This window comes from Phalacrocorax carbo, chromosome 2 (assembly GCF_963921805.1).
Source record: "Phalacrocorax carbo chromosome 2, bPhaCar2.1, whole genome shotgun sequence".
Lineage (NCBI taxonomy): Eukaryota > Metazoa > Chordata > Aves > Suliformes > Phalacrocoracidae > Phalacrocorax > Phalacrocorax carbo.
Window position 1 is genome coordinate 120846489 of NC_087514.1, and position 25513 is coordinate 120872001.

General features: G+C 37.7%; 1 protein-coding gene across 1 annotated transcript in view; it reads right to left on the reverse strand.

Annotated features, from left to right (window-relative positions):
- NEK11 (NIMA related kinase 11) overlaps positions 1–25513 on the reverse strand; it is a 101787-nt gene that overhangs the window by 50157 nt on the left and 26117 nt on the right. The window contains exons 4-12 of the mRNA XM_064444139.1: positions 24142–24260; positions 18096–18160; positions 17491–17617; positions 8289–8438; positions 8128–8206; positions 7530–7615; positions 3461–3580; positions 1269–1362; positions 285–408 (exon numbers count right to left, since the gene is read on the reverse strand). Of these exons, the coding sequence (XP_064300209.1) occupies positions 285–408; positions 1269–1362; positions 3461–3580; positions 7530–7615; positions 8128–8206; positions 8289–8438; positions 17491–17617; positions 18096–18160; positions 24142–24260 (964 nt within the window). The remainder of the gene's footprint in view (positions 1–284; positions 409–1268; positions 1363–3460; positions 3581–7529; positions 7616–8127; positions 8207–8288; positions 8439–17490; positions 17618–18095; positions 18161–24141; positions 24261–25513) is intronic.

Genomic DNA, 25513 nt, shown 5'->3' on the forward strand with positions numbered 1-25513 from the left:
GTTCCTTCTAACTCAGCATCTCATTTGGAGGTGTGTTCACCTCTGTCACTGATCACAGGCCACTCAAACTCTGGGAACAAGGAGCTCCTGCCACATAACCTTGCTATACATACATCCACCCCTAGATTATTTTCCTTCTCTCTTTGTAATTTTTTTGACAACTTTACAAATCTGACCACTTTTATACTGCAGTTTCCCCACCATAAATTAACTACAAGGGGTAAAATAAAATCTTGCTTTGTTCATAGGAAATTTCACTTCAACATCAAATTTTGAATTCTTACCATGGTCTGTAAGCTCAGACTTGCAGAGATGACTTGATGTCTCATCATGTCCTATGGACACATAGTCGCATGTAACAACTGGCTGAGAATGAAACAGGGGTTTCGAAGTCTGCTCATCAGATTCCTTAGTCGAATGAAGCAGCATGGAGAAACAGGTACAATTAGAGCTTTCAGCAGGATCACAATATAATGATTGCCCTGATCTACACAACTGCTGGGTCTTGGATTAAGCAAACACTAAAAAACACACCCCTAACTTATTTGTAAATGATCAGTAGTGACTTGGCCTTAAGTAGAGACAGATTTAACATATTTTTTTCTCCAGACACCATGGGAAATAGAAACTAGACTGCATGCAAAAGAAAAGGTAAAAGACAAAGCACTAACCAAAACCTCATTATTTCTGTGATGTTTTCACTGACTACTTCCAAACAGACACTGTTCCCTCTATCCTAAGACATAGTGCTAGAATTGAACAGGCCTATCTTCTGTTGAAGATAGCTTAAAAGCAAAGGACAGCTTACACTGGAAGTCATTCCAAGACTTCATTCTTATTAAAAAGCTACTTGAAATGTTAGTATTAACTAATCAAATAAAAAGAACCCACAACCATGCCAAATTAGTGTTTAAAGGATTACAATTCTAAACTTATCTTGAAAATGAATGTATTTGAACTCTGATGTCACACAGACTGTCAGTTTGTACATTTCAGAGAGCAGATTTAGATTTAAGGGTGAGTTAATAAAAGAACATTGTGCAATGAATAGAGAGTTTGTTGAACCATATCTGAATAACTGAATGCACTTTCCCTCATCACAGATCTACAGGTTCAACTAAGCAGTCCAGACTTTGATGCACTTCCAAATTATTAGTCTTAGAACAGGACTGTGCCTGTAGTGTTAAAAAAAAGCACATGGAAAACAGAAAAATGGTGTACACAGAATGTGCATAAATGAGGCTTCTGAAACAACAGCCCATACTTACATGTAGGACATTGACATTAAGCTGCTGAAAATTACGGGACCTGAATTCCTGCATTCTTTTGATATTTTCTTGATATTTTTCTTCTGCCAGCTGTCTGTAAAAACAGGATATTAGTGTTTAGGATGTGAGATCAGGGACTGCATAAAGGGATCTTATAAAAGTAGGTGCGGAAAAACAAATTCCATAACTAGAATCCCATGGCATCTACTGAAGGTGAGGTTAGCTTTAGTGAACTCACAAATAGATTTCAGGACTTATTTCCCAACACTATTATCTTTTTCTCTCACAACTTGCATAATATAATTGAGAAATGGTAAATTATTAGTCTCAGTCTTTTTTGTTTCTTCCAAAGACCTTAAATACTTTGTTCTTTATTCCACCATGTAGTCCAGGGACCTTTCAGCTGAAGACAGGCACGCAACACTTGCATGCTATGAACACCTCACCTGGGGGAGAGTTGGTAACCACATTTTTCTGTACAGGACTACTTAGACCAGGTGCTACAATAAGCAGCTCTTCCAGTTTCCGTTACTGTGTTCCCTTCCCATCCACCTCCAGATTTGTACCGCTGAAAGCAGATCTCCAGTCTGAGAGGGTACAGGTTTTGCACTGTTTCAAATACTTTCAGTGAGAATGAGCTGGCAATAACCCAGAGCTGAATATAGATACATATTTTAAAGACTCATGTCTGAGAACAAGATTCGAAGATTAATATGTTGCCTTTATATTACAAAATAAATCTATTTAATTTTGTTGCTGGGGAAAAAAAAACATGAAAATCTAAATAGAAAACACTAAAGTGCAAGAAAGTAAAGAAAATGTAAAGCAAAGTAGAACTATGCTGCAATTAGTATTATTTCCTAATCTTCATCCATTTTAAAAAAGTGAAAGGGACAGACTTAATATGTATAAATTTCATATAAGTACAAAAATTGGCCTACCATATTATTGAAAACACCATGCAGAAGAGGTGTTAAATTTATACAGTGGTTGCAATTCAAGGAGATTTTTTAAAAAATTAGAATAAATTTACATACCGTCTCCTGTATCAAATGCAACAGTAAGCATCAGACAGACAGACATACCGATAAGACATATTTTCCAAAAGGAGATTAAGGCCTTTAGATTTTTGTTTGTAGCCTTTGGACATAGGCATCACAAGCGGGCACAAGTAATGCTAGGATGTGATTTTACTGAGCATTTTCACTCAACTGCAATTGATATTGGTTTGCAGGTATATGTAGCTGCAGAGTTTCTGAGGCCGTAAATTCAGACTTCATGTCACCTCACAATATTTTTCTGCACTAGGATGTTATTGCCCTGCTGAATTGCTAACTTGCTTTGGCACAACGGGGTAAAGATGCCGATTCTCATGTTCAAAAGTAATTATTCCCTCAATTATGCTCTATAAATAACTGAGTAAACATTTCTTAATTTACATTGCACTTTGCAAAATGCTTTTGAAGAAAACATTAACAATGAATTAAAAATTTATGTGGTGCTTTTCAAATTTTCATTCATACCAAATAAAACATTGAATATTTTTAACTGAGAAAAACTCAAGTGTGTCATCAAGCAGTATATTCTTCTTTTCATTTAAAAAAGGAATCCATGCATACACGCACAGCTTTCCGGCTGTTTTTTGTATTCCACTCAGAGATGGTCCTTATTCTCCTTCAAATCCTCCCTTTTATTATGTCTCACTCACTCAATAAAAAAAAAAAACATAAATCATAAAACCTTTCTAACATGTCTTTTCCCCCTGTTTGATCATTTGGTAAGGCTGTTCTTTGAGCTGAACTTCTATTGGCAAAACTCTGTAGGCCAAAACAATTGACAAAAGCTGGATTGTAACTAAATTTTCAACTCCTCAGACTGTGCAATCCTTAAAATGACAAGTCATTTAAAAAAAAAAGATATCCTAGTGTAACACGTAAAAATCTCTCATATACTTATTTAACCAGAAACACAATGCTCAAAGTACCAGTTTTGGGCTAATGTTCTGACTTTTTTTTCCTCCCTACATAAATAATTACTGTGATTTAAGCCATCAAAAATCCCCATTCAGTTTGAGTAGCTGAAGACCCTTTCTATTTTTAGTTTTACCTTGACAGTTCTAATGCTCCTGTTAGACTGTTGGATGGGGTAAACTGCATGGTTAGGGCATGATGCTAATGTTAGGCTCAACTTACTTCAACTTCTTAGCTTTCTCATCTGCAGCGTTTAACTTCCTAAGCCTCATACGTTCCCGCGGTGTCATTTTCTGTACTTCAGACAGTTCCTGCAGAGTTTGTAAATGAACTTTCCTCTGCCTGAAATTGAATGCATGCAAGCCCATGGTCATATAAAAATGTAAATATCAGTCTTTTGATTTAATATTGAAATATAGTTGTGATATTTCAAATGGAATAATTAGAAAGTCAGAAGTACTGTAACAGACTAAATAGACTAGTTTGGAAAGCAAATGCCTCTTTTAAATTGAAATATTTAAACTTAGATTCATGAAGAACATTAATAATTTCAGACAATTCAGGTGAGAAAGGAAAAAGGTACTCTCAGCTTCTTAAAAGAATAAATGCTGAAGCACAATGAAGCATTTACCCTGTCAGGCTTCGTTATTGAGCATATTCCAAGTACAAAGGCAGTCTTTCAATGAGAACCACAGAAAAAAGCAATATCACCCATACATTTTACATTGATTGTTACAAGCTGTCTAGAATAAAAGAGAATATTAATGTCTTTAATGACAGATATAATTATCCTGTTGTCCTCTTCAATTTCTGGTCTTAACCAATAATAACAATTCACTGATAAAATGGTCGCCGTAGACCATCTCTGAAAGCTGAGCACGAATTATTGACAGATGTGTATCAGCTGTATTTATCAACACAGGAGAGAAATATTAGTCCTGTGTTAGAAAAAAGATACCTCAGATATTTATCTCACATCCTACAGTAGTTACAAAAATTAATTTGGATATGTCTTGGCGGTCGTATTTCACTTACACCCAATTTTTTATTGTTTATATTTATGACATCAAGTATTAACTTCAAATTATCTCATAAGGGCAAAAATAGTAAATTTGCTTCTGATCCTCCAAGAGCCCAGTTTTGTAACCATACAAATTGCAATACTCCTTCTGGATTATCATTTTGAAATCAGCATTTTAATAAATGAGAAGCGAAGCTTTCATTATGCTTTTCAAATGTTGACTATAGAGGGAAATAGCGTAAAGATATGAATATTAGTGTGAAATAAAAGACTAAGGACAAAGACAAGAAGAGTTCAATTATTCAGTAGAATGGAACTAACTCTTCAAGTATGAATAATGTAGACATATTTCTTGTCCCATATAAAAAAAAACCAACCACAATTTAAATTATAAGAACTTTTGGGGAAAAAAGCACCATTTTTCTTCCAAGTTAAAACTGAATTTGTACAGCTTAATGCTTACTTAAATATTTACAATTTATGACTTGCATGACGCTGGAATAAAGTAAGCCATTAGAAGCCTTTACTACAAGACACTAGACTCAACTACACAGGGCAAAAATAATTCCTGGTGAGAAAAAAAATTATAAATAAAGCAGCAATGACTGGGGAGGACGCCATAACAAGCATCTCCTTGCACAGTGACTCAGACTATAGTATTGCTACCTTACAGCAAATGTGGGAAATTTACTATGTTTAAATTAGTTCTCCTCCACTTTTCTGCTCTCTACCATTTTTCATTTTACCTACCTCTTTAGATCTGGGATTGCAGAAATCATTTGGCATTTTGCATACCAGTAGCAATACTGACAGCTAGCATTCTCATAAATACAATGATAGTCATGATAAGATTATGACTTTATTTATATTCCAAACATTTAGCCAGAAAGAATCAGACTGCAGCACACTTGAAGATAATTTATAGTGAAGCTTTTCCTAGGATTTTTTCCTCAAACTGATACCCTGAATTTGAGAACCTCAAGGTAAATTTCCATGCTTAATCAAAAACATTTGCTATCCGTTGCTCCACGATTTTTAGGAGCTCTAGAAGTCTGCACGGCAGCAGCTGTTGTTCTATTTTCTTTTAACAAAAGTATAAGAACATGTTGTTTGTAGTTAGAACTTGTTCCTTCTCTTAGAGACTACACACTTTCTTTTGAGCAAGAATATTTACAGACTCTGGGATACGCATTCATGTCCTCCCCATATGCTAGCTCTGTCTATATACGATGTCCATTTGGAAGGCGATGAGACTCAGTATATTCAAACTAATGACAATGGATCAGGTACAGAAGGTAGTGTATGTTACAAATAATAGAAAGAGGTTTTATCAGTCTGTTCTAGAAGCATGGGGATATTTGAAGTCTGAGTTTATATATTACAGGTAAAAATACTGCCTCCTCAAAGCATCTACAATCTTTTGGTGCATACAGATAATTTGAAATCTTGTGCCCAAAAAACAAAGGCATAGATTAAAAGTTTCTTAAAGATTCTCTTACTTTATGTTTCAATAAGGATTAACTACTCAATATAACTTGGATAGAGTTGGCATAACATTTGGGCAAGATTTCAGTGCGCCAAAACTATTTAAGGTATATCTCTAAGGAACATCTCTGCAGTTAACTATATTTAATTTGAAGAGGCAGGAATCCGCTCAGAGTTAATCGAATCAACTTGAGTACAGCAGCCATAGACAAAAGACACATCTAACATTTCCTGGCTATTGCATATCTACCTGTCTGACTCTTGTATTTACTGTATGCTAGCGAAGGATTATTCCTAGCAGAAGAAACCATGCAGAATAGTAAGGCCAAAAACTTGACAGCAGTCTCAGCCAGCTCCATTTGTTGTCATTTATTAGATAGTTGTTACTAGCCGATACAGGTATCATTCATTGTTGCATTTACATCTATGCTTGCAAAGGTCAACAACTTATTTATCCTGAAGGCACCTATTTATACCAAAACAGAGAACTTGGATCTGATAAAAAGACAGAGTCTCTCATCTATCAACAGGAGCGAGCAAGAACAGAAGTGACAGGGTGGAAACCCAAACCACAATTTCTAGAGATGAGAGCTTTACAGAGACACTCCTAGTAGATAAACTGGGTACAAAAGATGTACAGAAGATTTTTCTGGGTTGAATTCCACCACCTTTGCTCTGCTTTCTTCCCACCACTGATAATAAATAACACTTTCTTTGGAAAAGCTGAAGCTGGTCACCTCTCCCAAAAGGAGGACTGCAAGCAGCAGAAATGGCAGATCTGCAAAGTGACCAGAGCTACAAAACTGTGGGCCCTCTCTGAGAGCAGAGGTCACACAAAACGAAGGGGAAAGGCCTATTGCCTCAAAGGTACTGCTATCCCTGGATTGGAGCATGGGCTACTTTATTGCTGTTACCTAATAATTCAAAAGACATTTCAGGCAGCTGTTTAAGTCTTGGCAGTTATTTAGAGGAAACAAGAAACGGGAACGTCCATTTCCTCTGCACAGGAGCACAAACCTCCAATTTTGAGTGTGCTAGCACCTAACTGAGCAAAATCACATACAGAAATTACAGCGACAGAAAGCAAAGGTGAGGGCCAGCTGCCATCAAAACTGCAGAGATAATTTACAACGGCAAAATGAAATTGCCTGTGATGACATTTACATTAATCATCACAGCATTGTAATTTAATGCAGTTAATTAATTTAATATATATTCAGTGCCTAAAAGAGAGATCATGTGCGAAGGCACTACTGATGTAAGAGCCAAGAAACATTGCTAGCATTAATTTCTCACTATAGTTACAAAACAAGTATAATAGTATCCTACAGATGCATTAGCTGAATATTAGTTTAAGTGTATATGCTTTTAGTTTGGTGTCATGTAGGAAACAGCTTTCACATTCAATAATTAGTAGGTACACAAACAGCAGCGCTATAAATGATCATGACATAACTAAAATGATCATCTAAACCTTCAAAATGTAAAGACAAAGGTCATAATTTACATACCAATTGCCACCAAATTAACATATGCATATACTACACATGCACATGCAATTTACACAGTTACATAATAAAAATATTTATTCTGCAAATCCCTTTTTTTTTCCCTAAGTCTTAATTATCCATCTCACTAATGTGGTTGCTTTTCTGTATTTCTGAGGAATGGGTCCCTCTAAATGCAAAGCACTATGAGAATAACACCAGTGTTTTCAACATGATATTATTTGGCAACACTGTAATTTCATATACTGCTGCCCACGAAACACTTAAAAATACTTACAGAGCATCAAAAATGGGAGCAGCTTCTTTATGCCAGTTAAGTGCCTTAACTTTCACAGTCATGTTTCTGAACTTGTAACGTATATTCTGCAAGGAAATAAAATAGTAGTATCAACACTTGAGGCTAAAGTCATCCAGACTCTTCAGCTATGACCCAATACAGTCCTAATGTAAAAACTGACTGAGCAGTTTTCTTCCCCACCTTCTTAGAAAGCCAAATTTATACACTGAAGCAAGGACCAAAAGAGCAAGATGCACTATTTTTCATTAAAACTAGGACTAACCATAACAGTTTAAAGAGCATATGTACCGAGGCCCGAGTGATCTGCACTTGTTACATGTAAATGCCCATTCTCCTTATTGCTCCTAACACTTAAAAGGGGTTACATTCATCATGTAAAGTGACAAGGACTTCATTTCTCACTGCCTCGCTACCTCAGATATATTTGTAATTTAGCTCTGAAAGACCCCTGGATTAGCGTTCCCATGAACTCCTATCTAATTACTTGTTCTCAACACATTTTCTCTCCCTACATTCTGCTTTTGCAAAATAGATACTCAAATGGCAAGTGTACAGCTATCGTTTTTTTCTTATATACCTTTAGTTGTTCATCAATATAAGGGATTTTTAGAATCTCTGCTGCTGCTGGTCTTAATGAAGGATTCTTATTTAACATGCTGAAACATTAAAAAGCAAAAGTCATAATTAAGCAATTTTCCAAATTAACTTAAAAGTCTGCTAAACAGGAAAATAACATACCTGCACAGCACAGCATTCAGTTTGCTGGGGTATCTGTCAGGAAGAGAAGGGGTGTCACCTTCTACAATTTTTAACACAACAGACAAAAAATTGTGTCCAGTAAATGCATGGTTCATACAGCACATCTCATATAAAATGCATCCCAGAGACCTTGAGGAATAAAATAATAGGAAGAGCATAAACAATATTTTTGAAAGTAGCATGCATAGTGACATTACAGTAAGTAAAAACCACAATTGTATGCCCTTTTCTCCTGGGAATAGGATATTCCATTATCATCCTGATTTTATAAACTGGAGAAATCATCATTTTATTTCCATAAGTGCAGACACAAACTTAAATTCTGTATATAAATACACATATTTTTATATATATATGTATATGTAAAAATAAAGTAAAACTTTTTTATATGAACTACCTTAAGTGGTTACTCATTAAATTAAGAGAGATTTTTTTAAATTAGTGACTGAGTAAATAGTCTAGTAGCACTTGGACATAGGTTTGTTTAAATTGGTTTTGCAAATTAATTTCTGACAACAAACTGAGGCAACAATTCAAGGTCAAATTAAATAATGCCTGTCTCAAATAGCAGAAGTGTCTTCTGGTGTGATTTCACTCATTTGATCACATACTCAAAATAGATTCTGAAATTGGTTTGCACCCAAAGAAATATCAAATTTTAGATGAGGGCATCCTATTGCAACATCTAAAACTAAATTTCCTCTAAATTTTATTTGGAGAAGAAAAGAAGAAATCCAAACTTGTAGGTCTGGAGACCTAGTTAAGAACCAGTGCAGGTTTTAAATCATTAAAATCCAGGAGGAAGATTACTAACAATTTTAAATGGGCCTCTGGTTTACCATCACCTTATTTACCAAGCTCTTATTCACCAGGCCTAATGGAGATCATAAAAGATCACTCCGTTGAACATTTTAACATAAACACTCTCACAATAATTTATATAATGACTATTCATAACAGTTTGCACTTCAACTGGCTTCTGTCTGACAAATGCTTTTTTAAAAATAGGGGAGTTAAGCTTTCCAGGCTTTGAAGGGTGCTCAGTGTTCCCCCCAGTTTGCAGTCAGGAGAGCTGAGGCGCTGATGAGTGATGTGATCAAGGTCACAGAAAATACTGGTGAGAGCCAGCTACAGGACCAGACTCACCTAAGTAACCAACTTAAGTATCAGAGCAACTTTACTCTTACTGTAGTCTTTGACTGTGGCATTTATAATTTACAGAAGCAGTATGAAAATAAAGCATAGTGATAATAAGTAGAAGTACGTATAGGTAAATGGCTTTGATGAAAAGCATATAAACATTATCTTTGAAAGCAAATAATTAATAAAGTTTCAATTATTCATTTTGGTTAAAGAATACTAATCGATTCAGTCTGTCTGGCAATAAAAGAACAAAAGCAAATAATTTTAAAGCTGAAACCCAGGCTCTGCATACAATGCCAGTAAGGAAGAGGAGAGAGAATAGAGGGGGCTCCCTCACTGGTACTTTTCAAAGCAGTATGCGAAAACAATTAGCAGAACATTTTTGCTAACAACTGCACAAAGACCAACTACTGAGGTACATAAAAAAATTGCCTAGCTTTTTAAAGATTCAACTGTCAACCAGCTTTCAAACTTCCAAAAATCAGTAAACAGTAACACACAGATGATGATCTACGTTGATGATGTATGTTCAAACTCTGAAACAAGATAATTACTATGTGAGAAAATACTTCAAAACAAAAAGAACAAGAAAAAAACTCTGCACACTTGGCATCTGAAAGCATCAAACAAAAACGGAAACCAGCCAGAGGGAAGAAAAGAGGAAGGAAAACCCCAACCTGACAGACTGTACTATAACTGCTTTTTGCAAAAGCAATCTGTTTTGGAGGCCGCTTGATGCTGGCAGCTAGAAATTGCTTAATGAGCCATTAGGAGCACAGGATCACAGGATTTGCCACATCAGGGAAGCCCATTTATTCATCTAGTTTAGTACACTGACTACACCTGAGGCTTTGGAGGAAGATGAAAAGAACTCCCAGAGCATTCTGCTACAGACTGGGCCATGAACAGGCTACCCAGGGAAAATCCCATCTGTCCCATGAAGGAAAAAAAAAAAAAAAACCAACACAACAACAAAAAAAATGAGGGGAAAAAAATAAAGTTTTTACTGCAGGATACAATTCTTTGAAATGAAATAAATACTTCCTAAACTGAGAAATGTTGCCCTAGATCCCAGAGCAAGGCTATTTCTTCCCAGGACAGCTGCTGAGCTGCGATTGCTTGAGGGAGTTACCGCCAAGCTTTTGCCTCAGGACTGCATTTCTCAGTTGTGTTTCTACAGTCCTGATCTAAGCATCTTGTAAGGAGCATATTCAGCAAGAGAAAATTGCTTCCTGATTCCCATACACAATCTGCACATGACCCAAACATGTAATTTAATTACTTTTATAATCTTATGTTGTATAACACCTGTGTTTTAAGATCTAAAATGGTCGTTAAGCATTTGGTTTGACAGCTCCCCATATTTGTGAGTAGGTTTGACAAAGGTCCTAAACAGCACTTCAGTTCAGCAAAACCGGTGTATGAACATTTCACATCAAAGCCACTTATGCTCAATTACATCATAAAATGGAGCATCTGGACAGGCTTCAGTGTGTTCTCTACAATATCAACAGAGACACCTCTAACTTCCCCTTCTCAGGAGAAACCACCCTGAGGTTTTTGGTGATACTTGTTTACATAAGCATTGCTGTCCTTTTAACATCATCTGATCTTTGGTATGTCATAGTCCTTCAAAGGCTGTAAGATCCAAATTAGCTTTTAAATTCAGCTCCAAAAGCCAGATAATTCAAATGCAAATCCCTCTGTGGCGTATATCTCTCAGTCTGATCATACCAGAAGGTCTTAAGAATTTGCTGACTCCGGAGTTTTATGAGGAATATGTACATGCACACATGGACCATCACAACTCTCTCAGCCACTACTTTTCAGGTCTTCGCTGCTCTTATTGCTATTTTTGGTAACTATCCTACATAAAAATTGGCAATTAAAAAAATTTGGATTGTGAATATTAAAGAAAAAGACAAATTGGTGCAAAAGCACTACAATTAAAATGAAAGTCCCAGGATCTGTGGTGTCAGAAGCCTAACTTACCCAAACTGTACAGATAAACCATCTGTCAATATCTGACAGTACTTGGTGGAAGACATAGAGTACAATGGATTTAAATGTGTCTGTGACATTGCTTTGTCTCTGGAAGACAGAAAGGAAGTTATGTATACCTCTTTTGTAAAGAATTTTCTAAGTCTTTAAGCAAAAAAAAGCATTTGTCTTTCAACTAAACTATTCCTGTTATCATTTCTGCCTATGAGATAATCTATAACATATACTATGCACAAATCCTTTTAAAAGTTCCTGCCTAGAGTTTGCCTTATATGCTTTGAACTCCTTCTGTGACAGGGTGACCCACCTAGTGGGTGAGGAAAAGGCTGTGGATATTGCCTACCTGGACTTTAGTAAAGCTTTTGATACTGTCTCCCACAGCATCCTCCTAGAGAAGCTGGTGGTTCATGGCTTGGACAGGTGTACTCTTCGCTGGGTAAAAACTGGCTGGATGGCTGGGCCCAGAGAGTTGCATACAGAGCTAAATCCTGATGACAACCAGTCATGAGTGGGGTTCCCCAGGGTTCAGTGTTGGGGCCGGTCTTTTTTAACATCTTTATCAATGATCTGGATGAGGGGATCGAGTGCACCCTTAGTAAGTTTGCAGACACACCAAGCTGGCCGGGAGCGTCAAACTGCTCAATGGTTGGAGGGCTCTGCAGAGGGATCTAGACAGGCTGGATCAATGGGCCAAGGCCAGTTGTATGAGGTTTAACAAGGCCAAGTGCCAGGTCCTGCACTTGGGTCACAACAACCCCAGGCAACACTACAGGCCTGGGGAAGAGAGTGGCTGGGAAGCTGCCCACCAGAAAAGGACCTGGGCATGTTGGCTGACAGCCAGCTGAACATGACCCAGCAGTGTGCCCAGGTGGCCAAGAAAACCAACAGCATCCTGGCTTGTATCAGGACTAGTGTGGCCAGCAGGAGCAGTACTTGGCACTGGTGAGGCCACACCTCGAATGCTGTGTTCAGTTTTGGGCCCCTCAGTGCAAGAAGGACATTGAAGTGCTGGAGCGTGTCCAGAGAAGGGCAACGAAGCTGGTGAAGGGTCTGGAGAAAAAGTCTTTTGAGGAGTGACTGAGGGACCTGGGGTTGTTTAGCCTGGAGAAGAGGAGGCTGAGGGGAGACCTTATTGCTCTCTACAACTACCTGAGAGGAGGTTGTAGTGAGGTGGGTGTTGGTCTCTTGTTCCAAGTTACTAGTGATAGGACAAGAGGAAATGGCCTCAAGCTGTGTCAGGGGAGGTTTAGACTGGATATTGGGAAACATTTCTTCACCGAAAGAGTGGTCAGGCATTGAAACAGGTTGCCCAGAGAGGTGTTAGAGTCTCCATCCTTGGAGGTATTTAAAAGATGTATAGAGGTGGCACTTCAGGGCATGGTTTAGGAGGCATGGTAGTGTTGGGGTGACGGTTGGACTTGATGATCCTAGAGGTCTTTTCCAACCTTAATGATTCTATGATTCTATGATTCTTATAGCTTTGAAAAGAAGAGAGAAATGTTATTGCTGATGACTGTTTGCATACATTTTATCTCATCCACTCAGAAACAAAATATTATGTAGTTACAATAGCCACTGCATTGTAACAGGACCTATACTCATCCTTGACAGACTCCCAGCCAGTACAAATTTCAGAGTCTCATCTGAGAAACCCCAAGCTCCCACAGTTAGAAAACCTGCAAAAAACCTGCAGGTGTAATACAGGCTAACTACCAGTGGCAGGCAAATCTTGGTAATGTTATTCAGGAGCTCAACAAGGAGGTCATTTCCACTGGCATGTGCAGGAGTGATGATCAGTTTCCAGTATTAAAAAAAAAACCAACCAAACAATCAGGACCTAAACACTTTGGAAGCCCTTGTGCTAAGGGAACCCCAGTTTTCTGGAACAGAAGAGATCTCTGGGGAAGGTACAAAAGCACCCTTTAACTTTAGGGCCGTTTCTAGGAGTTATCACTGTCCTATTTGGTAAGTCTGGGCTTTTTAGGTTGCATGAAGATAATGGAAAGTACAAAGGTATCCCTGTTGTTCACAAAACCTCAGATAAAAAGTTAGCACTCACCTAACGCATTAGTGAGCAGCCACAACTGCCCTGAATGCACAAAGTACCTGCTTTTAGTTTACTCTTCCCTGGAAATAAATGTTTTCATTTTTTTTCAAATAGTTCTGGTGATACCGTAAGTCAGCAAATATAAGAACCCTCTAAAAATCACTCTGTAGTTTTAGACTGGGAATTAGAGGACACCGATTCTTCTCAGCCTAGTGTCACAAAGCCCAGGTCTGTTTGGGCTGGACCGATGATTTGTAGTCACTGCATGTACTGAAAAAAAAGCTGATTAAAATTGTTACTTTATTTGTAGACTTTCATGTAACCCCCCCAGACCTCTCATTGCTTTCTTAATAACATTGCTGATGGGTCTCCACTACATTTGTTGGTGCTGGGAGACGTGTTCTGCCATGATCCTTCAACAGTCTTAGTTGGATGGCATTGATGTAATCTGGGTAGATACTAACCCACTATTTCCTACCAACAATATTTAAAAAAAAAACCTCCCAAATAACAAAATAAAAACCACATATGCCTTGTAAAACAAAATAATAATCTAAATCAGCCTAAGGCCAAAGGACCTGGTATATATACCTAGCACAAGTAGTTTAACATGGGGGTGAGTCGTACCTGTTGTGTCCCTATAAGGACAGAGATGGTCAGGTATTTTCCAGTGAAAGAGTGTGTCACTGGAACATGAACTTAGATTAAACAAGAAGTTTGGAGGCTTTGTCAGCCACAGAGATTTGATGAAACTTTTGCCTGGAAGGGTTTGAAAATAACCCAGCTGCTCCTCCTGGACATCACAGGTTCAGACCAAGGTCTCTGCTCTGTCTGATTCAGACAGAAATGCTGACTTGGCTCCCTCACACCACCAGGGAACATCTTAGCCACCAGCCTACTGGCTATTTCACATGGAGCCCTCTGCGTTCTGTTTTGTAAAAATTATAAAAGACTCACCGTTCCAGAGAAGCAGACTACAACCATGGCCCACCACATGACTTCACCTTTCCTGACCCTAAGAAATGCCTTAAAATGACACATACAGTCTTCAGTTTGCTTGACACATGAATGCAGTGCCATAGCGTTGGTGGCACGGGAACACTGGCCAACCCCCAACACCAATGCCGGTCCCATCACATCGTGTGTAACTCCAGGAAGGGTCACCAGGACCCTGGCACAGCAGCGCCTCTGGGTCACGCTGTGCTCATGTAAAAGTGAGTCCCGGCTGCCAAATGCATGCACGCACATCACTTGTTAATTCTCCACCCGTCCTGGCCTCTTGACCTAGTCACTGTCTCAGCTCAGCTACCAGCACTGCACTGACCCTTCTCCATCTGCTGGCCCATCAGGGGGAAGCACCGACGGGCAGAGGGGTTGGTGAACTCCTGAACTGAGCCCAGCTCCCTGAGGAAGCTCCTTGCCTGGAAAGGAGGAAACCCCAGACTGTGTCATCTGCAAAGGCTTTCACTTACTGCCTGGCCAGTCCAGGCTATGAGATGGTAAGCAAAACATGGATGGCAGTTTTAATTTGCCTCCTGTAAATTAAGATTTGGCATAAAGCACAGAAGAGCCAAGCAGTCCAGCCCTGAAATTTTAACTGAAGACAAATATAAACACTGCAGCTTCTCTGAGCCTAATTGCAGAACTACTTCTGTATGTAAAATCTGTGAAACATGAAGCTTTTTATATCTATTGACCTTGGGTTATAAAGGACAATACTTCTTGCACCAGCTGCTGTACTGTGAATATTCAAGCCAGTTTTGAAAAGCCAATTGCACAACATTTCAGTGAACCTAAAAAGCACAATGTTGCTTTAGAGCACATCATTAGTGCAGCGTAAATTAAGGTCTTTGCAATGAACAATGATTAACTGGGCTGAACAGAGAGAGGACCATGATAGCTGAACTGAATGCTTGTAAATCTGAATTTTGTGTGCAATATTTTGAGTCCTGCTGCAGAGCAGAAGGACAAATCTGAAGAGAGACCGTCACTTCAGGTACTCATAAGAGACTTGGGCAACTTCTTGAAAAGCAACTGAAAGTCCTGCAAAGTGGCACAAGGGTTTCACCTCACCTGGAGCCTCCAGGGTGGGTTCCCCTGGGTGCTCTGGCCTTTCCCATGTTTCAGCCCCCATTAAATGGGGCAAATAAAAAAAAAAAAATCAAGGAGAATCATTATTAAAACATTAAATGAAGATATGAAATAACCAATGTATCGATCAAACGTATGAGTCATGGTAGGTGACAAGTCTTGATCAAAAGAGAGTTTTCTGGCTCAGAAAGAGAAGTTCTTTGTGGACTGGGGGGTGTCTAGTGAGTCAGGGCACACCTCCCACCTCCTCCTTAGTGCCCCTACAAGTGAGGACCAAGAAGCTCCTACTGAAGGCAGTTCCACTCTCAGATAAGTGTTCTGGGTACTGCTTTGGAAAGATTACAAAATGAATAAGGTATAGCAGAAAGCTATAGTGACTTGTTGCAGGGGTGGGGGGACATGGTTCTGCTATTTGTTGAATTTTGAAAGGGTGATCAACACATCATCTATAAACATACTGGACAAAATTCAAAATTCTGCTTTCATTTACTCTATACAACTTCAATGACATAAATGGATTGACACTTCTAACAACAAATAGAAATTAAATATATATTTTACATTCTGTTCAAACTGCAGTAAATTATTCTTTACAGTAATAGAGCAAAAAAGGCAGATTAACCTGTCTGTTTACTTGTTTTGACATCTTTTGAAATCTCCTCTCAATAAATTTTTATTGACTACATGTATTAACTGATATTTGTTTTGATACGGATGAACAAGAGACGATCTCACATCAAATCCATCTCAGTTCAGCTACACAGACCATGAGATGAGATTCCTGACACATCCATTGACTGGATTGAACATGCTAACTGTGAAAAATGATACCTACGAGTTGAAAGTACAGATGATTCTTCTCAGATTTAGAATTATATATTGCAGTCACAAGTATATTTTGAAAAGGCAGAATTGAGTAGAATCTAGAGTAAATTACCAAGTAAACAAGCTATATTCCAGTGGTCAAATATCTTACAAAAGAAATGTCCTGATTTGAAATACTCATTAAAAAGGAACCTTCATATTAGCATACCTATAGAAACGAACACCTCTTAACAGAAGAAACAAAGCACATTTTATAAAAAAAATACTATGACAGAATTTAAAAAACATCATCTTAAAACACGATGAGATGTTTTAGGACACACATATACGAGACAGATATTTTCCCCATTCCAAAAATCATTCTTTGTCTTAGCTTGCAGAAATACCTGCACACGTAAAGGTTTCCTAAAGTCTTTCAACAAATCTCAGGTTTTCAACTTGATTCTTTATTCATCACCTCAGAAGTCTTAATCTCAAGCATATGTGCCAAGTGTAGAACTCACACTTTTCTTTCTACCTTTGAACCTTTTATAAAACAGTGCTTTTTTGCTTCTGTCCTAACACTCCAGTTATTCTCATTTTCAACTCCCCTTCCAAGTACCTTCTTCCTTTATGTATTTGCCAATGTTTTTCAATTCCGTTCCTAAGAAGGTCCTTCTGCTTCCCTCTCAGCAGGGAATTGCTCTTGTCTCATCCCCTTGGAAGTTTCACAGAGTTGCTTCTTTCTCTTCATCTTTCTCAATATGAGAGAGAAAAATAATTCCCCCCTTCCCAGCAAAATTTTAACTTTGTCCACAATGATCCTATGGCATGGCAGAGACTGGACCTGAATCTTACTCTACTTTGAAGTCCCAGGTAGCCCAGAATAATAGTAAACTACATGCTTCTTAACACAAAGAGCAAACCTCCCAGTTGCCACATATGACATGAATGTCCTGGAATAATTTTAGTGGAGAAGTGTGAGGAACCTACTGAGGGAGACATTTTTTAAAAAAGGTAGTGTCTAAATAACATCAAATGCTGACCTAGAAAATAAATGCCTAGTCCAACTGAAACAGTATGCTGACTACTCACCAAATGTCAGATTTTGTGTTATATCCCTGGTGCTTCAGTGCCTCTGGACTCATGTAGTATGGTGTCCCAGTAAATGTAGTTGCCAGATCACATGAACCCATCAAAAGACGAGAAACTCCAAAATCTCCTAAAAGTAACAGCAGAAACAATAATCTATTCACACAGACTCTGTGGGTTTATTGTTAAACCTGACACAATGACTGTACATAAAAAAAAAAAATTGCCAGAATTTTAAAATATGGAAAAAACAATTTTCAGTAATTCTTCAAAATAAACACACTAGAAAATCATAGAATTATAGAAGGATGTAGGTTTGAAGAGGCCTCACAAGGTCCTCTGTTTCAAACCCCTGGCTCAAAGCAAGGCCAACTTCAAAATGAGGCTGCTCAGGTCCAGGTCCAGTCAAGCTTGGAGCACCCCCAAGGCTAAATAGTTCATTGCTTCTCCAGGCCCCTATTCCTGTGTCTCACTGTCAAATAAATGTTTGACCACAAATCAAAATGCTGTATCAGACATGACTTTATTTAAATCTTCTTATTGACAAAATGTCTGCTGGACTGTTCTATCACACTAAAATAAATCCTTAAAAAGTACAGAAATCTCACCAATTTTAAGAAGATTATTTTTCAAAAATATATTCTTGGCTTTCAAATCTCTGTGAAGTATTCGCCTGGAATATAAAAGGAAATTCAACTTCATCCAACTTGAACCATTCACAGTCACATATCAAGTATCTCAAGTATTTCTCTTCATACCTTGTTAGGAAGGCCAGCCCACCACTCATACTCTCTAACCCTGTAAGTGACAATGCACAGATGATGGCATTAAGGAGCTTCATATAAACACAGAGGTGTATTCACAGACACCCACATGCAGGATGAGAGCCTAAGCAGCCAGGATAACAAAAATGCACCCAGGGATCCCAGCTTGAGAATACAGGTACAGGCTCCACATGAGGTGCAGATGAAGGGAGAGAGGCAAGTCCTCCTATCTGGCTCTTCTTAAAAGTATTACATCTTATTTTCTGCCAGAAGAATGAGATGTCTCACAATAGAATAAGAGATGAGAAAAACAGCAATAAGACATTCTCAAAGCTCAGGGAACTCTCCTTCAGAGAAAACGTATTACTTGAAAAACAAATATGTATATAGACTAGGCTAATAGTTCAAATTTTTACAGGAATGCTGCAGAAGATAAAAGAACTTTACAAAGACAGAGATCAAAAGCAAAAGAACAACTAGCTTTTACAGACTTATTTTTCCATCAAAGACTGAAGCAACATCATAAGCTACACACCATGTGGGGACAAACAGCATCTTCTCAATTTCCTGAAATCTTAATGTGTGACAATAATTCTCCATCCCCTTAGGAAAATAAAATATCTCTACAGTATACAAAACATGTTCTCAATTATTTCTTGTTAATAACTCTTCCAAAAGAGTTCCCTACAATCTCATCTAAACTAGAGCTCATCAATTTTAAAATTCCTTATAGCCTCATAACACACAGTATTAATTATCAGGTCTGCTCAGGAGGAGATTAGAATAGATTTTGGCACATACTGACTACAGAAACTGTATTTGCTAATACAAATACAGTGGTTGTTCAGCCATTTAGAACAGATAAAGAAAAGAACCAAGGTTCTAAGATTCCTCAGATGTGGGCAGGAAAAACAAATATAGTAATAGATTTTAACTATTCTTGAGCAATCCTCAAGTTTGAATTATTAGAGTCTTATGCATTGAGATACTGACATAATTTCCAAAACAGTTTCCATATTAAGACTAGAAAATATATATTCTACAGCATAATTTAAACAAGCAATTTAGTCCACAGCTCATTTGAAAATAATTTTTGCAAGAAGATAAAAGAATTATTAAATTCAATATACTCAGCTCCCAAATGGGAAAAAATGTGAATAATAACTGCCAGAAGATGTTTTAGTATGCACATAGATGGAGCATGAAAAGAAAACATTTTTATGTCCTACAAAAAAGAGTTCTTTATGCTTCTTATGGCAACGTTTCCAGTTTTTGTCCTGAAAGAAATGCTCATAGAGAAAGGTTTGCACACTGGGAAAAATAAAAGTTTTATTCAGTACACCTCCACTGATGTTTATAAATAATTTGTTCTCTATTTGGCAACTTTCTTGAGCAATACATGTACACTCATCATACATTACATCAGTAAGGAAATGAAGCTAAGGTGAAATTCATTATTATATCATAAGCCTATATAGACACAGTTTTATATAAAAAATTTTCTGCTAATTTAGATTCACAGCCTTTCCTTACCTTTCATCACACGGAGTCTTTGCAAGAACTTGACTTCACTGAGTTAGATTTTTCTTGCATATTGTTGTTGAGTGTTGGTAGGTTTTAACCTTTTTGGCTTTTTTTACTTTGTAGAACTATAACTACGGACTGTTTGAACCTAAAAGTTTCCTGGATATCAGTGACTTGAATAGCAGGTATCTTGACCTATAAAAACTATCCAGAAAGCTTTCAGAAGGATATTATTTGAAAAGGTGATAAAGAAAAGATGTTTGGGTCGCATTAGTTTGAATTAGAATGTACTGCTAATATAAAGTTGCAACACATTGATGAAAATGTTATGCAAATTATTTGCATTACCAATAATTGTAAGATGCTGTAATATATCAACAATATGCCTAAGAAATATTGGGGTGATTCTTTGGAACTTCCCATGACTATGTCTCCCGATGCAAACTACTATGTTCTGGCAGGATATGTCAGAAGATAAACAAGCTACAAGCTAAAAGCTTAACTGAAGCAACTACTTTAATTCTAGTGAGAAACAAATGTTAAGCCTGCACTGTAAACTTAGTTTAAGAAAGAGTGTGACTTTTTGTTGTAGCAAGAGACAGACCTATAGAGGTAACAAGAATGAACTTAATTCCAGAAAAACTTAATCTAACTTGACAGTCAGCAAAGTGGTTATTGATATTTTGGGTAGAAATTAACACTTAAGGACAGTTTCAAATTTGGGCAATAAATATACCCATACCTATGTTCAATAGAGTAACCGCTTGCTGTCTCATGGTCATAAAAAAGCAGTACAAAGCACCGAGCAGTGGGCAGCCTCCCTGAATACAGCTTCATCTACAACATACCAGCAAGTGAAGCTGATTGAAACTGAAGTAGTTTACTGCTGTGAAATATTCAGCAATTAATTTCTCTTTCCTCTATCTGAAGAACTATTTGAAGAAGAGGTTCTGGGTAAGTCTGAATCCTGTACTACACAACGTGAAATCCAGGTGAAGCACTTAGGCAAAAGCTGCTATCCTGTAGGTTGAAAGCAACAGATCTGTTTGCATAAGCAGTAACCTTATAAAAAAAATCTCTGTGTTGGCATATTGTTCCTAAAGATTAGCAAAGTGATGGATAGTGTAACGGTCAGCTTTATTCAAATTGAGGTTAAATGAGTCAATGGCCTCATTGCCTGGTTGCTATGGGATCAGTTCTGTGCACTGATATGCGATGGGCCACAAGGATGCCAGAGAGACTAGATGATGGTTTCATGCTAACCATCTCCATCTAGATAAGACTACTGAACTATGTTGCCACTCATTTACTTCTCTCTCTGGTTATATCAATGACAGATCTATTTAATTCTAGATAATTTAGTTTTCAAGTTTAAAATTTAAAAATCCTTCCAGTTATGCAAAATAGCCAGTAGAGAGCAGAATAACCACAAGATATTTGTGCCCCCTTTGGGATTTATGAAGCATAAGTAGAAGACAAGAATGTCTAATCTGTATAATGTTTATTATCACAGGAAAAGAAAAACAATCTGTGGCTGTGAAAAAAATCCCGTTTTAAAATAGGTTTCACAAATTGCAGAAGTTCAACAAAGGCTGTGCAAGGACAACCAAGTGAATAGCCTATGTCTAAACCCAAAAATAATAATTTTTGCTGCTCTGGCATAAAAACTCCCATGCACAGCAGCTGGATTTTCTAAGGAATGGCACGAGGATGTGCAATCCACAGGTGATGAACATGTCAAGCTTCTAATTCTAGGGAGAAGTTTTCTTTGCATTAGAACCTAGTTCAAACATATTTTACAGCTTTTTTTGGTATCAGTAGAGAAGAAATCATGTATGACTCCTCTATACATAAACAGAGGGTTTTATCACGTTTCAGTAATTCAGATTAATTTCTGTAAGTAGTTTTAAATTCTTTTAAGCCTAACCTTTTCCATTTAAGCTATTGTTTGGCTCCAAACTAGTAATATAAAGATTAAATTTTCTAATGTGCATACAGTCAAACAACACATAATACAATACAGGAAATCCAAATAAAAATTTAACTGTCAAGTCATTTGTATGTGTTTGGAGTGGTGCTATTAAATAGCTATGATTCAAAGAGGAAAAATCAAATTGCTGCTTTCACTGAAGAAATAAACTACTTTTAAGGAAACCCAGTAATTTAATATACCTATTTACCAAAGAAAGTTTGTCTGTAAGATTTTTTTTTTAAGATTTATTTGAGAACAAGTAGAAGTTGAGAAAAATAGAAGAGTAGACAAAAGGGCCGTATAGAAAAACAAGAGATAAAAGAGGCATGAGAAAACACAGAAAATGAAAGGCAAAACGAATAACCTACAGTAGAATAGAATAGTTCAGTTGGAAGGGACCTACAATGATCATCTAGTCCAACTGCAATGTTGCTATTATTCTGCATCAGTCTGCACAATGCATTCTCAAAACACATACATTAAAGAAAGGATTTTAGCAGAAGAGGAATTCCCAGATTACCAAAAGTTTTAATCACAAATTGTTAAATTGGAGTTTGAGAAGGGAAAAAAAATTCCACATGCTGCTAGTTTAGTTAAACAGTCAGGATTTTTACTACCATTTCCCTCTGTCCTTTCAGCCTGAGTTGGATGCTGAAGAGCACAGCATCCCAAGAGAGCTCTCTTCATTGTGCTCCCATCACTGCAGTCTGTGGGGGTGGCACTTCATTTACAAGCCCCAGATAAACTGGCATTTAGGAACCCGAATGCTATTGCATCCTGGACAGCAATTCACTCTGTCCTTTTCCCTCTACAGTCAAAACTGTAGGTGTAAAAACTCATTAGGCATCTATCACTATAGGTCAAAATGTCCCACATACTTAACTTGCTCAACTCAGAAACGCTTGTTCTTGATGACAGGTGACTATCTCTACCTACTGCTTTGATGCAACTCAAGTTCAGGCAACCAAATTTAGCCCAAGTCCTGCTGTGAAACAGCTACATCAGTTTGGTGTTTTCACCTTCAACCCAGTGCATAATAATCTTGTTTTCTGAGTACTCACACAGGACAGAAGACCAGGGATTCTAGTTTGCATTCAGCTTGAAAAAAACTGAATTGTCATCTCCAGATTCTGGGTGTAACCTCCTCTTTAAACATAAACACCTTCTCCCTCCTGGCTATATCAATAATTCAGGCCATTTTTCTGGGCAGATTAGCTATGTCCCCAAAACACGCAGGTGATTACAGAGAAACACCCTTAGCCTCTGCTAAGACAACCCTTGCAGCAATGGTATTCTTATTTCTCTCAAAGTTCAGTAGGAATAATAGTCAAAATAGTTCAGTTTGGCAGGATGAAAAATCTTGGGCTTTTGGGCTACAATGCTCTTTAGAAAGGATTCTCTGTCTTGTTCATGAATGTGCATTTCAGCGCTGCAATAGGCAAAAGCAACAGGGAGGAGACAGAGGAAAGAAGATGCTGAAAGCTGGGTTAACTTCGACTGGCTCGCTGTTTCTGAAAAGCTGCTAGGGAAGGAGCCTGGTATTCCCATTTGCTCAGCCATTCCTCCAGCTCTCAATGTGGGTGGCAGTGTGCTGGGCCTTCTGCTCCTGGCTCAGCACAGCACTCGGTCTCCCTCATATCTTGTTAAATAGTCCTGCCTGCCTCAAAGGTAACAGACACTGGATGACACAGGACGGGGACCAGACAGGGCTCATGCACAGGTCCAGTACACTGGCAATGAGGGAACTGTTTAAATCATTGAAGTCAGCCTGCCTAAATCACATTGCAGGCAAGAACTACATCCATGGAGATGACCAGGTAGGTATTCACCTGTATCTAGCCCTGTTCAAATGAGGTGTGATCTCCACACATCACTGTATGGATGACCTGCAGTAATTTTTTAGGTTACTCTTTGATGTGCTGTTAAAAGTAATGTCTGCTTTCAAAGAATGTATGTATGTAACGTCGCTGATTTTAGTGGGAGTACATCAAGCATATATATTGGATTCTTCACATTAAATATCTGCAACAGATCATTGTTGACTGTCCTGGAAAAGCTGACTTTGTTTTAACTTTTTGATCCATTTTCTCCTAACAATATTGAACTATTTCTGTTGTGCTAAATTATTCACCCGGCTTTCAGAAAAAGTTTATCTAATGCTCAAAGACATGTACCACTGCGCTGCTAAAAGATATAATACACAGTGTTCTTGCAGGATAGATAATTAATTACACTTTAGGCACATGACGTATACTACAGCAGTTTGGCGAACAGGACTTTATACCAATACAAGACAATCCATACAGTTTCATTTCTGTTTAAATATCTGTAACTAGTCAGTAAGTCTACTCACTCCCCTCCCAAGCTAAATGCTCTCATATTAAATGGCTGTACCTTTCATGCATATAGTTGACTCCAAGTAACAACTGCATAAACCAGTCAATTATTTGTCTTTGAGTGAATATCTTCCCAGATTCTTTGTACTCTTGAATTTTAAAGTCTAGATCTCCACCCTGAAAAATATTACAACATATTTGTACATTTAAAGTCAGTTTTAAAAATGTCTTCTTCATCAAAGTACAGGACCTGCAGGCTCCCTACCACGTAGTCTGTAAAATTAACGCTTGCACATGAATTCTGAACTCTCCCAGCTCCAAAAGCATACACACTGTGGATCGTAATGAGATCATGCAGTCTGGCTGCACAGGGAAAGTAGGTCAGTTTTCTCTTAGTGTTACAAAATATCATCAATGTTTTCAACTGTTGCCACTTCATGTCACCCAACTAGAGACATATACGTCTGAGCTGGTCACCTCAAACTCAAACAAAGGAACCGGCACCCATATAGTGCAATTATGTCTGCCATCCAGCTGTCTACCTTAGGAAGGGATGGATCATGCTGTAGAAATGCTGTTTTTCCGCAAAGGTTTATGATGAGGGCCTATATCGACTGGCTAATATGTAGGCACCTAAACCAAGTAAAATGAATCTGTCCTGATCGGTCCAAATAAGTTTATAAATTTGGGAAAAGCGTTTCCACTGAAGTCAAACATTGCACAGTCAAGAGACACTCTTATTTATTATGCTGAAATAACCATGACAGCATCAAAGAAACCATGCTGTTCTCTTAAGAATTAAAATCCAGTCTCTTTAGTTATGATACTTTGTCCCTCTTCCAAACTCATTTTTGCCAGAAACAAAGCAGAATTAAAGCTTCAAGAATCTGTAGCATGTGTTGTTGTAAATACTTCATTAAAACTACAATTGATCTTGAAGTAACACTAGAAATGGAGCAATATGACACACACAGTAGGCAGTGAAAATAAACCAGAAAATATGTACAGAAAAAGACTACCTGGAAAATCAGGCATTTGGAAAAATCGGTTGAACAGCAGCATAATGAAAGGTTTTTGAGGAGACTTATATGAAAACTGTTCATTTTGCTAAAAAAATAGACAGATGGCTGTCAGCTGGTTGTATATCCAGTTTATAAAATAAATTCGCTTTGTCTACAATAATACATATTAGTGGCAAGCACTGTACTGAGGTAACTAATCCCAGAGCAAAGGGACTGTGAGTCTCATTGTACTCTAGTGACTAAGTACCTTATATCAGGACAGCTTATTCTCCATAAATCATTACTTTCACATTATATGGTCTGCATAAAATAAGTTTTGTGTGCCATACACAAGAAAATAGTTTAACCTGTGCAACTGTACCTGTACCACCACTTCCCATCATCAAACTTTCCCTTCTCTGCACTGTT